Below are 16,387 nucleotides of genomic sequence, written 5' to 3' on the forward strand. Positions count from 1 at the left end.
TAGGTTGGACAGACGCTTTGCCACGGCCCCCCCACTTCCGGGTCCTAGCCAATAGGAACTCAAATTGCTCAGCCAGTCAGCGCCCTGCGCTGCTTCCGGCGTTCTGCGTGCTGCCCTGGAGACGGGATGGGCGAATCCAAACGCAGAGGGGTGTTAGACACGCACTACCTAAAACTACGCCTGCGCGTTCCACTTTGCTTCATTGCTTCACCCCGGGCCTTGGCCAGTGGACCTGCCTTGAAGGATTAGAACCCTAGAAGCGGGCCTTGGCGGGAGCCTTCCATTGCGTCGGCGGCTTTTCCCCACCGAGCGTTCTGGTGAGAGGCAGTGGCAGTTTTAGGGTTTACGAATTCGGGTTTGTGTCTTGCTGAGGGTGCGGGGTACGCTACAGGCCTGGAGGGGCGCCATTCACCTACCCTTTCTCCGTGAACCCTGTGTCTCCGGCGTCTTCTTTCTTCGGACTCTGCTTTGTTACCGAGTTAAACTAAAAACCTGAAACAGTTTTCTCGAGGCTTTGGTTCCGGGCACACGGAACACCTCCTCGAGGACTTAGGTGCAAGGGGGATTCGGGGCTGTAGGGTTCAGGAGATGAGCTTTATGGACGTCCTAGATTCGGAGTTTTTCCCGTTAAAACCTTGGCGGCGCTTCCCGAATTCTAAGCCGGCTGTGCTTCCAGATGTCCGTGGACGTGGAGAGAGAGTGAAAGCCTCCAGTTAGCTGGCAGTTAGCTTCTTGGAGTGAGGGGTGTTTACATAGTGATTGAGCACCTGCGCTTTCGAGATCAGACTAAGCTTAAAGCCTGTAGTTAATTAAGCCTGTCAAGGAGGCGCACCTGTTGAATGCTTGGGCACAGCGCCTGCCACCTTTACGCCCTCCAAAAAGGTTGTTTTAGTCGAAGTTGAGCGTGCATCCGGGGGGTGAGTGAAACCACAGGTGGCTGGGCTTTGCTTCCAGAGTTTCTGATTCAACAGGTTTGGGCTGGGTCAGCTGCTGCTAGTTGAGGAGTTAATGATCTGAAGGTAGAGTTAAGTGAGGGAGGGTTCCGGTCTTCATCTGCGTGCCTCTAGCACCTGGTTAGTTTTAGAGTTTGTTGCCTGTAAGCCCAGCCACTGAATCTTAAGAATGCCTCATTTGGTTCTATGTGTGATTCGTTCTGATTTCTGGCTTCTCTGATAATACCTTGGTGAGCTTGTAGGTTGAGAGTCTTAAAAAACACGCCACACCTTTAGAAAAATTGGGAAGACTAAATGGTGGTGTCTGGAAATGCACACTCGGTGAGAACACAATAAACAAACACTAGGAAGTGATAACTGAAACTCGGGAGAGTGATTGCCTTTGGAAAGGATGAGGAGTTGTGATTGCCATAGGCTCAGGAAGGGATTGCTGGAGTAGCAGGCAAAGTGATGTTCTTTACCTGGATGCTGATCCCAAGGATGTCCCTCTTATAATCATTAAACTATACATTTATTTTGTGGAGTTTTCTGTATTTGTGTTTTATTTTACAGTTTAAGAGGTTACATGTTTTTAAAAACTCTTATTAGGAAGTCTAAGGTGAGAATGGCCTTGGAGTGAGCCAAAAAGACTCTAAAAGCGTGGAATTTCAAACTTGAAACAAAACTTAGAAAATCATCTGATCCAATTCCTATTTTACTCTAAGGAAACTGAGCCTCAGAGAGGGGAAGTGTTTCCATAGTAAACCTCTCTTACCTAAGCCAGACTTTGTAATTGGTGCATTTCATTAATTTCAGGCTGCGTGGTCTGCCCAGATGTCACTACTCAGTAAAAGATTGAAGAAAATAATTTGGCCTGAGTCAAGTTCAAAACTTGAAGATTTCTTTTTTTTTTTTTCCTTGTGGCTTAAAACCTTATTTTCAAAGAATCAATTCTTTGTCTTACATAAAAACTTACTTCAACACCTTATCCTGTTGTATACTAATGTAGCCAATTTGCGAACATTTAACTAAATGTTAAAGGTCTGGTTATTTTTTTCTGGCTAAATGGCTTTCCCATCTTAACATATTGTCATTTTAATCTTACTTTGGTTATATTACATACTTTGTAATATTGACCTGTTGCCACAAAATTACTCTTGTCTGGGCTGAATTTTGGTGGGTCATGAGTCAGCATTGGTTTTTAATGAATGGGTTTTAGGAAGAGACGAGCATAGAACTTAGTAAAAGTGCTTGTTAAAATAAATAGATACTACCTGTGCCACTTTTGGATTTTCATTTGATTTAAATTTGGATTTCTTCCACATCTTTTCTACTTAAAATTTAAAGAATTTTGCTCTCAATAGTATGAGTTCTTCTGATTTGACATAGAGACCAGATTTGTAATCCAAATAACTAAATGTAATTACTAGCCTGTACATTTTATAGATTTTTGCCCCATTTTGCTGTAAATTTTAATTTCTTTGGAAAGTGGAATCATAAAATTAGTTATTCCTAGATTGTTAGATTACTGGTTCTCTATGCCAGGATAGGACAAACTGCTGCCTATTGGCCAAATCTGACTCTCAGGTTTGTAGGCCATACCTGTTGTGGTATGGCCTACAGCAGAGAATACATTCTGGAGATCTGGTATACAGCATAGTGATTATACTAAACAGTAAGGTATTATGTACTTCAAATTCACTACAAGAATAGATCTTACATGTTCCTACCACAAAAAAAATGATAATTATGTGACATGTAGAGATATTAACTACTGCTATGGTAGTGATCATATTCTTATATATAAATGTATCAAATCACATTGTACACTTTAAACTTAAAGTATGTCAATTATATCAACACAAAATTGAGATATGTAGATACTATACAGTTTACCCCTTTTAAAATGTACAATTCAGTGATTTTTTTTTTTTTTAAGATTTTATTTACTTATTTGTTTGAGAAAGCACAAGCAGGCAGAGGGAGACGGGGAAGCAGGCACCCCGCAGAACAGGGAACCTGATGTGGGCCTTGATCCCAGCACTCTGGGATCATGATTTGAGCTGAAGGCAAAGGCCCACCCATCTGAGCCACCTTGGTGCCCCCAGTGATTTTTTTTTTTTTTAAGATTGTATTTATTGGGGGAGAGAACAAGAGTGTGAGGATGGGAGGGCAGAGGGAGAGGGAGAAGCAGACTCCATACTGAGTAGGGAGCACTAGGGGCTCAATCCCAGGACCCCAAGATCATGACCTGCACCCAAGGCAGATACTTAACCTACTGAGCCACCTAGGCACCATGATTCAGGGATTTTTAGTGTATTCACAAAGTTGTACAACCATCAGTACTAATTCCAGAACATTTTCATCTGCCCAAAAAGAAATGCCATACTCATTAACTTCTCTTTTACATTCTTTTTCAAAGAGTTTTGCTATAGGTTCTGACTGACTGGATACAATGTAGAAATAGCTGCTTTTAAAGAATTTCTTACAGCTTATCGGATAATTTCTGGAAAATTTTCTGTAGTCTAGCATATGAAATCCTTCCAAATAGATACCAATTTAAAATCTGTTTTGTGGATCAAGTAAATACTTTGATTATATTGTAAATGTATTGTTCAAGATGCTGAATCCACTGACGTGCTTCAATTCTAAATAAAATCTGATAAGACTATATCAATTCCTGTTCAGTCATGCAAATTAGGACCAATTGGCCAAGAAAATGAACTCTCTTAACTGTTTATATCCTAGATGATGAAGTGGTTGTTTAAAAAAAATTTTTTTTTTTGTTTTTGTTTAAATTTAAAACAGGAGTTGGTGAACTTTTTCTGTAAAGGGCTAGATAGGAGGTATTTAAAATGTGTGTAGGCCATTATTCTGTCACAGCTCTGCAATTGTAGCCTAAAAGGAGCCTTAGACAATATACAAATGAATGGGCGTGGCTCGGTTCCAGTTAAAACTTTATTTACAAATGCAGGCAGCAGGCTGAATGTGGAAGAGGACCCTTTCGTTTGGTGACAGCTGACTTCAAATAATATTTGGATTGACTCTTAGAATCTTTTTGGATTAGATGTAAATATCATTACATATAAAGCATTTTAACATACATTGTCTAATTTGTATCTCACAATTTGAGGTTTAGGTGGGTCACCTATTGGCACATTCTATACAGATGTTGACACAATGTGCTTGCCTTCGTAATAAGAGCCTAAGAAAAGTATCAAGATACATTGACTGGCATCTCATTCATCCCTCTTTTTGTCATTTTCATTACTTTTGTTGATCTTATTGAAGGAAATTGAGTATTTGTGAATTTTTTTGTTTTCCCCTTAGCTTATTTTTTTCTTCACCCTACAAAGAGACATTAGTATCTAATATTTGTAGGTGAATTTTCTGAGTTTATAGAATTATTAGGTTACATATTAAGTATCCTAGGCTAATTAAACATGTAACCAGCTTGCATTTATAAATGTTTTTGTTTACCTTTTAGGAACTAGAGATGCCATTAGGCTGTTATTTTATCCAATGTGAGATTCCGCCCAGAGATGGAAAACTTCATTCTGTATGAGGAGATTGGCCGAGGAAGCAACACCGTTGTTTATAAAGGGCGACGAAAGGGAACAATCAATTTTGTAGCTATTCTTTGTACTGATAAGAACAAAAGGCCTGAAATAACCAATTGGGTAAGTCAGTCAAGTATGTTTCCTTCCTCCTGGGAAAACACAGAGCTATTATCAAGGAGAGGTAGTAGCATCAAACTGAAGCCATTGAATTCACTATAGCATATACCATATTTTCAATCTGGGATGGGTGACCTTCTATCTGTTTAGTGCCACCAATCCTGAATAATGACTAGTATACATACTTAGGTGATTACCAACTTTGTTATTTTTTTGGGAAGAGTCAGGGAAAATACACTCTATAGTAGATTATTTACTTATAAATTTAGTATATGATTTATGAAGCTTGCCAAAGGAAGGACAGTGGGTAAGAGTGAGTTGGGTTTAAAATTTATAGCCCAGGGTCCTGGACCAAATTTAGAGGTTTTTTCCCCCCTCATTGTGGTAAAATACATGTATCAAAAATTTACCATTTTGACCATTTTTAAGTGTATAGCTAGTGATATTCAGTATATTCATTATGCTGTATAACCAACACCATCTCTAGAACTTATTTTTTTTTAAAGTTAATTTTTTTAAAATAGTAGGCTCCATGCCCAGGGTGGAGCTCAGTGTGGGGCTTGAACTCATGACCCTGAGATCAAGAGTTGGATGCTTAACCAACTGTGCCATCCAGGTGCCCCTAAAAAGTTAAGTTCTTAAGAGCAGTTTTAGAGTCACAGCAAAAAGTGTAGTGATTTTCCACTTACTCCCTGTTGTCCTGCATGCATAGTCTTCTCCATTGTCAGCATCCCTACCGAAGTGGCACATATATTACAATGGATGACTCCACATTGATACAGCATAATCATCCAAACTCCATAGTTGACATTAGGGTGCACTCTTGGTGGTGTACATTCCAAGTGGTGGACAAATGTAATATGGATCATTACAGTATCATACAGAAGACTTTCACTGCCCTAAAAATCCACTGTGCTCCACCTAGTCATCCCTCCACCTTCTTCTTAGGATTTTAAAGGGAGAAAACAAAAATCCCTGAGGCAAGTTAGTATTTTTTTTTAACTGACAGGTTCTTGCATCTTTGAGTTTTCAGTTCACTCTTGTTTTTGGTGCACAGGTATTCTCATGATATAATGGAAATGTACATTTTAAGATCAGTGGGCTCACTGTAATGATTCTTTTAATAATCCGAAAGAATTTACACTGGGATTCACGAAGGATTTTTTTAAAGATTTTATTTATTTGACAGAGATCACAAGTAGGCAGAGAGGCAGGCAGAGAGAGAGGAGGAAGCAGGCTCCCTGCTGAGCAGAGAGCCTGATATGGGGCTGGATCCCAGGACTCTGGGATCATGACCTGAGCCAAAGACAGAGACTTAACCCACTGAGCCACCCAGGCGTCCCCACTAAGGATATTTTTAAGAATAAAATTGTAGAATCCTTTAAGGATTCTTTTAAATATTTTAAAAGTAATGTATCATTATTATAGAAAACTTGGAAAATCCAGAAGAATGGGTAGAAGAGGTGGGGAAAAGAAAGGGCTGCATTGTGCTGTCACCTGAGGTAGTCCCTGTTTTGTTTTGGTTGGTTGGTTCTAGTGTTGTTTACTATGAGTTTAAAAAAAAAATTTGAATCCTGATACTGCATAATTTTGTTTCTTGCCTTTTTCATTTAAATTATTATGCTGTCTTTTTTTATGATATAAAATTTAACGTTTTGAAGTTGGGCTAATATTTTGTCACTTGCTATATAATCTAACTATTGTGTTATTGAGCCTTGAGGTTATTGTTACTTAGTAAAAGTGCTTTTCTTCCTTGAAAATTATTTCTTTCCTAATTATAAAAGTAGTGTGTACTTAATGTAGAAAATAGAAAATAGTAGAAGAAATTACCAGCAGTTCTACTCATAACAGCTATTTTGACATATTCTTTTCGGTCTTTTTCCTATGAACATTTCTTTTGCAATGTTGTGTTTACATAAATACACAAAACTATATTTCATAGGTTTTTTTTAAAGACTGTACATTAAATTAGCATTTTTCCACATCACCAACCTTCAGAGCCATCATTTTAATGTTTGTCTGATTCCACCAAATTCTGCTCTCGTTACCCACTTCCCAATTGTGTATTTAGGTGTTTCTTAACAGATGTGAGGATTAATATGAGAAAATTAAGCATTTTCTTTTTTGTGTGTGTTTGTAAATGCTGTATTTTTATAGGTCCGTCTCACCCATGAAATTAAACACAAAAACATCGTAACTTTTCATGAATGGTATGAAACCAGCAATCATCTCTGGCTAGTGGTGGAACTCTGCACAGGTAGGTGTGTGAGGGAAGTGCTACAAATATTTCCACCTCATGTAATTTTGAAAAAACATATGTAGGTTTTGTTATTTTCCTTTTGTATTGCAAATAGAAGCACTTGATACTATTGACTGTGTTCGCTTGCATGTATGTTTGGTTAGTAGGGGAGAATAAAGAGCAAAGATGTCTGCTGAGAGGGAGACGGTAAAATTCAATTTGGGCTTAACTTTATTTTGGTATAAAATACTACTAAATTGCCTATATAAAAATTTAGAAATTTTTTTAGTGATGAACTTATCAAGCAAGTTTTCTTAGTCAATAAAAACCAAGTGTTTTAGTTAAAGTAGCTATTAGTTAACTCATTAGTTTATAAAGTGATCATCTTTTTGTTTATGAAGAGAATACTTACTGTTTATAAAAACTTAAGGAATGTGAATAAGTAAAAGATGAACCAACAAATACTACCACCTAACAATGATTAGAGATAACTTCTTATAGCTCTTGCTTTATACAACTTTCTGTGACTGTATGTAGGGAGAAAACTGACTGACTATATTGATATTATCTGGGCTTTTAGTTTCAGTGTCTTCAGGGAAAAAGTACCACTGTTAGCATACTTCTGTTTATACATTGATAATAAAGGATCACTAAATATTAAGATAGAATTTCTAGTTTTATGGGTCTTACCCATTATATTGGCAATTCAAATTTATAAAACTGAATCATGAAAGAGGTTATTTGGAATAATTCTTACATTTTATTTTTTCCAAAATAATAGGAAAGGACTATGGTTTAATTGCTTGCACAGTTGAACACACTGTTGAGGTGATCAGGGGACTTTCCCTGTGTTCCTTCTTGCTTCAGCTGTTATTTCTGCTCCCAGACCATCTTCATAGCTTTACTACTTTATGCCTGTGTATGGAGTGGTTCCTCACCCACTGAAACAAAAATCAGCTTCAAAAAATCTACCTTCATAGTGTTCTGACTGAACTTTCAGATAACATCTAAGACTTTTTTTTTTTTTCTCAAGAGTGTGTGCAGGCCCTGGTCAGGGGGCATTGGGGGATGGGGTGGGGCAGAAGTAGAAAGGGAGAGAATCTTAAGGAGACTCCATGCCCAACACAGAGCCTGACTGGGCTTAATCTCATGACCCTGAAATCATGACCTGATCTGAAATCAAGAGTCCAATGCCATCAGGCGCTCCAAGACTTTTTTTCTCCCCCCCTTCCCTTCCCGCGTCCTCCCCCCCTTCCCGCGTCCTCCCCCCCTTCCCGCGTCCTCCCCCCCTTCCCGCGTCCTCCCCCCCTTCCCGCGTCCTCCCCCCCTTCCCGCGTCCTCCCCCCCTTCCCGCGTCCTCCCCCCCTTCCCGCGTCCTCCCCCCCTTCCCGCGTCCTCCCCCCCTTCCCGCGTCCTCCCCCCCTTCCCGCGTCCTCCCCCCCTTCCCGCGTCCTCCCCCCCTTCCCGCGTCCTCCCCCCCTTCCCGCGTCCTCCCCCCCTTCCCGCGTCCTCCCCCCCTTCCCGCGTCCTCCCCCCCTTCCCGCGTCCTCCCCCCCTTCTTCTCTTTTCTTCTCTTCTCTTTTCTTCTCTTCTCTTTTCTTCTCTTCTCTTTTCTTCTCTTCTCTTTTCTTCTCTTCTCTTTTCTTCTCTTCTCTTTTCTTCTCTTCTCTTTTCTTCTCTTCTCTTTTCTTCTCTTCTCTTTTCTTCTCTTCTCTTCTCTTTTCTTCTCTTCTCTTCTCTTTTCTTCTCTTCTCTTCTCTTTTCTTCTCTTCTCTTCTCTTTTCTTCTCTTCTCTTCTCTTTTCTTCTCTTCTCTTCTCTTTTCTTTTCTTCTCTTTTCTTTTCTCTTCTCTTTTCTTTTCTCTTCTCTTCTCTTCTCATTTCTTCTCTTCTCATTTCTTCTCATTTCGTCTCTTCTCATTTCTTCTCTTCTCTTTTCTTTTCTTCTCTTTTCTTTTCTTCTCTTTTCTTTTCTTCTCTTTTCTTTTCTTCTCTTTTCTTTTCTTCTCTTTTCTTCTCTTCTCTTCTCTTTTCTTTTCTTCTCTTCTCTTTTCTTCTCTTCTCTTTTCTCTCTTCTTCTCTTCTCTTTTCTCTCCTCTTTTCTCTCTTCCTTTCTCTCCTCTTCTCTTTTCTCCTCTCCTCTTCTCTTTTCTCCTCTCCTCTTCTCTTTTCTCCTCTCCTCTTTTCTCCTCTCCTCTTCTCTCCTCTCCTCTCCTCTTTTCTCCTCTCCTCTTCTCTCCTCTCCTCTCCTCTCCTCTTTTCTCCTCTCCTTTCCTCTTCTCTCCTCTTCTCTTCTCTCCTCTCCTCTCCTCTTCTCTTCTTTTTTCTCCTCTCCTCTTCTCTTCTCTTTTCTCCTCTCCTCTTCTCTTTTCTTTCTTCTCTTCTCTTTTCTCCTTTCTTTCTTCTCTTCTCTTTTCTGTTTTTCTTAAGAGAAAGGAGAAGAGTTTTATTTGAGCCCAAGTTAGGATAGCTGCCTGGGATATACAATCATCACAAAGAGAAGAGTGCTCTGGGGAGAGAACATTATATGCAGGGTTATATATATTCCTCTGAACTTGTCTCCTGTTGCAACCTTGATGCTTTAAAAAAAAGTTTGTTCCTGGAACTTAGATGGTAGAAATGTGAACAGGACCTTGGTATAGTATAGAAATAGAATTCACACTGTGTCTGCCTTTGTTTTATTTCCTCAGTGATGTACTCTAAGGGTTGTGATTTTCTGTTAAGGAAAGACCTTTTTCTTCCATGCAGACTTTGTAGAAAATGGTTAACTTTGTATAGGAGTAAATGTGGCTATGCTTTGCATGATGTGTTTTAAATGCACAATTTGAATTAATATTTACCACTAATTTTTGTAGCTATTAAATTCCCGAGGGATGAGTTAGAAATCATAACACCAGAAGGATTCTCCCTGCATCCCTCCTGCTTGCTTACTGACTAGTTTCCCATCCTGAGCAGTAAGTCTCTGGAAGCTGGCTCTGGAGTGTGGACACAAATTCCTCTTCAGTGCTTGGACCACTGTGTTCATTCATATGTGCATTTCCCCTGCCAGGCTGTCCATGTGTACTGATTTATTTTTTTAAGGCTCAGTATCATCTCCCATCATGGGAGCTCCTGGAGGCACTGTGTTATGTTGGTGGGTTAAAATAGGTGATTTTTAATCAACTTGCAGGTGGTTCCTTAGAAATGGTTATTGCTCAAGATGAAAACCTCCCAGAAGATGTTGTTAGAGAATTTGGGGTTGACCTCATTACTGGATTACATCATCTTCATCAACTTGGCATTCTCTTTTGTGACCTTTCTCCGGGCAAGGTAATTTATGAAAGTTTTCATTTCCTAACTCCTATGGTCTTAAGTTTTAGTGCTTTCTCAGAGGTGTTTATATTTTTAGATAAAATTTAGGTAAAATACAGACCATCTTGAAATTGAGTTAATTTTTTTTTTCTTTTAAAGCTTTTATTTATTTTAGAGCTAGAGTGAGCCCTATCAAGAAGGGGCAGAGGGATGGGGCACCTGGGTGGCTCAGTGGGTTAAAGCCTCTGCCTTCTGCTCCAGTCATGATTCCAGGATCCTGGGATCAAGCCCCATATTGGGGCTCTTTCCTCAGCAGGGAGCCTGCCTCCCTGCCTCTCTCTCCGCCTGCCTCTCTGCCTACTTGTGATTTCTGTCTGTCAAATAAAAATAAATAAAATCTTGGGGTGCCCGGGTGGCTCAGTGGGTTAAAGCCTCTGCCTTTGGCTCGGGTCATGATCCCAGGGTCCTGGGATGGAGCCCCACGTTGGGCTCTCTGCTCAGCAGGGAGTCTGCTTCCCTCTCTCTTTCTCTCTGCCTGCTTCTCTGCCTATTTGTGATCTCTGTCTGCCAAATAAATAAAATCTTAAAAAAAATATATATATATATAAAATAAATTAAAAAAATAAATAAAATCTTAAAAGAAAGGGCAGAGGGAGAGGGAGAGAGAATGTCCAGCCGACTCCGTGCTGAGTGTGGAGCCAATCCCCTTACCCGGGATCATGACCTAAGACAAAACCAAGCGTTGAAGCCCAACTGACTGAGCCACCCAGGAGGTCCTTGAATTAATATTTTTTTAAATTAAAAACGTGCCATATTTTAGTTACCTATCGAAGTAGCTTTTATTTATTTATTTATTTATTTTTTATTTTTATTTTTTTTTTAAGATTTTATTTATTTGACAGGGAAAGCTCACAAGTGGGCAGAGAGGCAGGCGGCGGTGGGAGGGGGAATCAGGCTCCCCATCAAGCAGAGAGCCCGATATAGGGCTCAATCCCAGGACCCCGGGATCTTGACCCGAGCTGAAGGAAGAAGCTTTAACCCACTGAGCCACTCAGGTGCCCCTCGAAGTACCTTTTAGAATGGGAACTCTCCTCTGAGTCCTTTGAGTAAATGTTACTGTTGCCAAGGTATATTGTGAATAATGAGCTCAGTATCTCTATAAACTAAGATGCTAAGCTCTTAAATTATGATATATGATTATGAGCCATTGTTTTAGCTTGATAATGACCTTTTTGGCTTTGCTATTTGATTAGTGACATTATGGGTCAAAAGCTTCTTTGTTGGTAAAAATTAATGACCCATAACTAAATGTGCTTCAGTGTGGTAGAGGAATGAAACCTGCTTAGTTCCAGAATCATAGGTGACACTGACATTTAGAAATTGTGTGACCCTGGGCAAGTTTCCCTTTCTCTCTGCATTGACTTCCTTGTCTGTGATCTGGAGATGGATTCCATACTATATTTAGGTTAAGCTTCTAGGACACTTGCTGGTGTTTTCAATCAATGGCATCTAGTATTTATAAGTACATATTCTTAGGGATTGTACTTATTACTGGTTTGAGTTGCTACTTTGTGAAGGTGTACATAATGAAATACAAAGCTGAATATTGTTAAACATTATTATTGTAGGCCCTCCATATGAAAATATAATTACAGGTGAGGAGACTGAGGTTTAGATAGGTTAAGTAAATTCTCCAGTCTGAACTGGAGTGGTGGACCTAGGGCTAGACCTCTAACTTCAAAATGCTAGTTTTGAGCCTGTGAGTAAACAACACCTTGGAGAAGTAGGTTTTCAAATCCTCCTACAGCTGTCATGGAGGATTGGCAAGGATGGATTGTTCCATATACATTGTTCTTTATCTTTCCCAAAGGCATGTGGTTTCCCTCTGTGATTATGATGTGTTCATTGTATACATCTGAGCATGGGCAGTTTAATATTTGATCCTATTATTAAAATGTTGGATTTTTTTTCTTTAGCCACTTTTAAAAATTTATATGCCTTTAATTTTTTGAGTAGGATGAAGCAAGAAGGCCAGTGCTCCAAGATCTTCAGTGGGATTTGAAGAGGGACTCAAGGAGAGTGCAAATGGGACTGGTTTCTGAACACCTTTATTTTCTCGTCTTCATAGATACTCTTGGAAGGGCCTGGCACATTGAAGTTTAGTAATTTTTGCTTGGCCAAAGTAGAAGGTGAAAATTTGGAAGAGTTCTTTGCTTTGGTGGCAGCAGGAGAAGGCGGAGGTGATAGTGGGGAAAATGTACTGAAGAAAACTGTAAAAAGTAGAGCCAAAGGTATGTGGAGAGCTTACAGATCAGAACACTGCCCAAGTCATGTGTTCAGGAGATAATATCAACTTTGTGTTTTTGCCAGTCAAATTAATATATTGAAAATAACAGTAGAAATCTGGGTATGGGGGTGGCTTTGTCTATAGCCCAAAGGTTTTCGCATAGGTCCAATACTGTGTAAAGTACAGGGAATCTCTAACAAAGCTTGTATTCTATCCTTGGCTTTCTATGTCACCACTCATTGAACATGGGAATGGCCATTTTGTCCTGCTTCCTGCTGTATCCTAAGTACTTAGAACAGTGCCTGGCACAAGCTATAGGCTCAGTAGATATTTTTTCAGCATTGATGAGCAGCTGATATTCTGAAATTAAGGGAGATTGTTAGGGTGCATTTTTGGGAGGTGGTTTTGCCAGTGAGATGGGGCCTGGAGTGTTAAGAGTTGTTGTACTTGAGGGGAGATTGTGAAGTGATACCTTTTGTAATACTGTTTTTAGAGAGAGAGGGAGTGTGCGAGTATAGCTGGGGGCAGGAAGGGGAGAAGGAGAGGGAGAGAGGGAATCCAAGCAGGCTCCATGCCAAGTGCGGAGCTGATGTGGGATTCAGTCTCACAACCCTGAGATCATGACATGAGCCAAAATCAAGAGTTGGAGCTTAACTGACAGAGCCACTAGGCTCCCCTCTTTTGTAATGTTCCATGTGTAAATCTGTTGTCAAACTTAACACACGTAATCATTTTCTTCCCATGCAGTTATGTTGGTAGGGACTTCATTCGTTCGTTAGTATGTTTATTAACTCAATGTTGAGGGAAGAAGAAAGTGCGTAAATCAACAGACATTTAGACATGTCCTAGACACTGGAAATACGGATGTGAACAAATAGGCAAAACCCTCAGGCCTAACCAAACTAGCATTCTAATCGGGGAAGACTGACATTCACCTTCAACACCTACTAATGAGGTGTCTATTAAGTGTTGGGCAGGGTGCCTGGGCATCTTGGGGGTCTTACTTATGCTTGCTTTCTCAGGACCTGGCATAGTAAGGGCAAATAGGCCTTCTGTAAGTGTGTGCTGTGTGAGTGAATGTATGCATGAAATGTGAGGGCATAGCAAAAATGTCACCTAGGAGAGCTTTAAACAGAGGCCACCTGAGACTGCTGCCCTGGCTGTAATGGGTCCTGGGGATACTGTTTGCTGGAAGATTTACCTCAGTGGAATTTTACTTTCCCAGTGAGTGGTGATGACTCGCTTCATGGAAAGAACTTTCTCATTGGAAGATGGGCGGGTTTTCAGTGGAATTCTGGTGGGTGCTCTGCAACCCCTCAGCCATGTGACTTAGGAGATGTTAGGGGACCCTCTAAGCTTCAGTTTCTCATCAGTAAATAAGGGAACTTGCTAACTCAAAGCTACTTCTTTGTAATTTTTTTTTTAAGATTTTATTTATTTGACAGAGATCAAGAGTAGGCAGAGAGGCAGGCAGAGGTGGGGGGAGAAGCAGGCTCCTCATTGAGCAGAGAGCCCAATGCGGGGCTCGATCCCAGAACCCTGAGATCATGACCTGAGCTGAAGGCAGAGGCTTTAACACACTGAGCCACCCAGGTGCCCCACTTCTTTGTAATATTAAATTTTGTATAATAAAGTCTATGTGGCACACCTTAGTGTTCCTCACCAAACATTGCCTGTTCCCCTGGATTGCATCTTCTCCCTTCCAAAGTTTAGGAAGTGTGAGCAGAAGTGATGGGAGTTACTCTGAGGTGGGCATTTTCAGAGCCAGTGTGCAGTTTGCTATGTTCTTTCCCCTGTCTTGGTGATGATGGAAGCCTGTGTTGAGATGGTGTCTCTGTCAGCCTGGCTCTTGGAGTGATTCTGAGGGTCAGGGCCCCTGGGCTGACCTGTGGTGGATGTGTAGTTGGAGTAATAAATAAACCTTTGTTGGTAAGCCAGTGGGAATTTGGGGTGTTACTGCTATATAATTTAGCCTATTCTAATGAAAATATTATAGTCAAAGGTTCTTTTGATTATTTAAATTGTTACTTAAAAAAAAAATATACTGGTAATTGTGCCATACCTCCAACTCAAGTGGGTTTTCGAAACCTCTTTGTGTTCTTATGTAGCCTTGTAAATGAAACCTTAAAATTAGAAACCATTAAAAAGTGTGGAATACATAGGAAGGCCTAGGGAGGTAGATTTGTTTTGGGGATTGATACAAATGCCTAACAAAGTTGTTTTTTTATACTTCTAGGATCTCTTACATATACAGCGCCAGAAATTTTGAGGGGTGCTGACTTCTCCATCACCAGTGACCTCTGGTCTTTGGGCTGCCTGCTTTATGAAATGTTTTCAGGTGATTACTTTTTGGTTCATTTTAAAATCCGAGCCGAGCACACACACAAGGATGAAGTCTGTAGTTTGCAGCAATTTTACCTGGAAGATGAGGAAAAAAACCTGGCTTTTCAAAAAAAATTTTTTTTAAGATTTTATTTATTTATTTGTCAGAGCACACAAGGAGGCAAAGAGGCAGGCAGAGGCAGAGAGAAGCAGGCTCCCCACCGAGCCAGGAGCCCGATTCGGGACTTGATCCCAGGACCCTAGGATCATGACCTGAGCCAAAGGCATTGGCTTAACCCACTGAGCCACTCAGGCATCCCACCAAATTTTTATATAACTGGTTTTAGCTTGCTTTTCTCTATATTCCTCCTGTATTCTTGGTGTCTATGCATATGTCTGGAACCTTTAACATAAGAGGTCAAGGAACTTCTGACATACAGGTGTTCTTCATGATAATCATTTGGAAAAATGTGCCTACTTATTAGATTATTAGATTATTATAGATTTTTAGAAGTTGTAAGGTACCTTGTGCCTGTGAATTATTCAGATGTGTCCAGTGACCCATGCAGCCCTGGGATCATGGCAATGGTCCATAAATGCATCAGCATATTTGTTAGGCTGATAGGTTTTGAATTATAGAAATATAAAAATATACAGTGTGCCTGGTCTGTATCAAGCATTCAGTAAATAGTTCTTGTTCTATATTTTTTCCTATCAATTTTATAATCCTAAACTATCTGTAGTTGAGATTTATTTAGAATTATTAGTGATAGCAAAGTATTGTCTAATTTTGCAGTTTTTCTTGTGGTTTCAGGAAAACCTCCATTCTTCTCAGAAACTTTTTCAGAATTAGTGGAAAAGATTTTTTATGAGGATCCTTTGCCACCTGTTCCAAAAGGTAAGATCTTTTTATTTTTTATTTTTTATTTTTGTGATAAAGGCAGCTAGTTTACATCTGACACTAATGGTACATTTTTATCTAAAATCTGTTTTTAATTCCTAACCCTCAAATTTACATTTTATAGACAGATTGATATTTTTAGAAATGTTAGCATTCCTTTTGCTTTTTTTTTCTTTTTAAGACACTAAAATGAAGACCAAAGTACTGCTAATAGATTCCCTCATTTGAAAGCACAAATTATTTTGTGCTCTTATATCAACCGAAGTCTGATTAAAGATTTTAAAAATCCCCACCTTCTGTGTTTTTCTTTCTTGTGTATGTATCATTTACTTAGTGTTTAAGTTCCATGTAGTTATTTCTGTTTAATATTCAAATAAGGACAAGCCAGGCATTTGTCAGTCCTTCTCTATCTCAGTCAATCAGAATGTCCCTGATGTGTTTTTAGTCTTTTAAACTAGATATAGTTGTAGTATTTTAAAAGTATTGGAACTTTAATCATGTGAATTTTGATTAAAATAACAATCTACCACTAACAATTTTAAGGCAAGAAAAGGAAAAAAACCCCAAACACACAGAGTAAAGCACTTTGGTGTGCGTGAAAGTGCCGGGCTCACAAAAGGAGTTTCAAGACACACATGTGAAAACTGGACTTTATTAAAAAATGTACATTTTTAGAAGAAAAAACTTAGAGAACTAATCTGTGGAACTGGGAATACAGAATTCTTTTAGGATTTCAAGA

At 39.6% G+C, this 16,387-nt stretch overlaps 1 protein-coding gene across 1 annotated transcript in view; it reads left to right on the forward strand.

Moving 5' to 3' along the window:
- The first annotated feature begins 248 nt into the window (after positions 1-248).
- Positions 249-16,387, forward strand: part of ULK4 (unc-51 like kinase 4) — a 610,308-nt gene continuing 594,169 nt past the window's right edge. Inside the window, exons 1-7 of the mRNA XM_080819657.1 lie at positions 249-317; positions 4,420-4,612; positions 6,767-6,866; positions 10,017-10,156; positions 12,267-12,429; positions 14,662-14,763; positions 15,562-15,645. Coding sequence (XP_080675783.1) covers positions 4,475-4,612; positions 6,767-6,866; positions 10,017-10,156; positions 12,267-12,429; positions 14,662-14,763; positions 15,562-15,645 — 727 coding nt within the window. The 5' untranslated portion in view covers positions 249-317; positions 4,420-4,474. The remainder of the gene's footprint in view (positions 318-4,419; positions 4,613-6,766; positions 6,867-10,016; positions 10,157-12,266; positions 12,430-14,661; positions 14,764-15,561; positions 15,646-16,387) is intronic.

Source organism: Martes martes, assembly GCF_963455335.1.
Source record: "Martes martes genome assembly, chromosome: 1".
In the NCBI taxonomy this organism is placed as follows: domain Eukaryota; kingdom Metazoa; phylum Chordata; class Mammalia; order Carnivora; family Mustelidae; genus Martes; species Martes martes.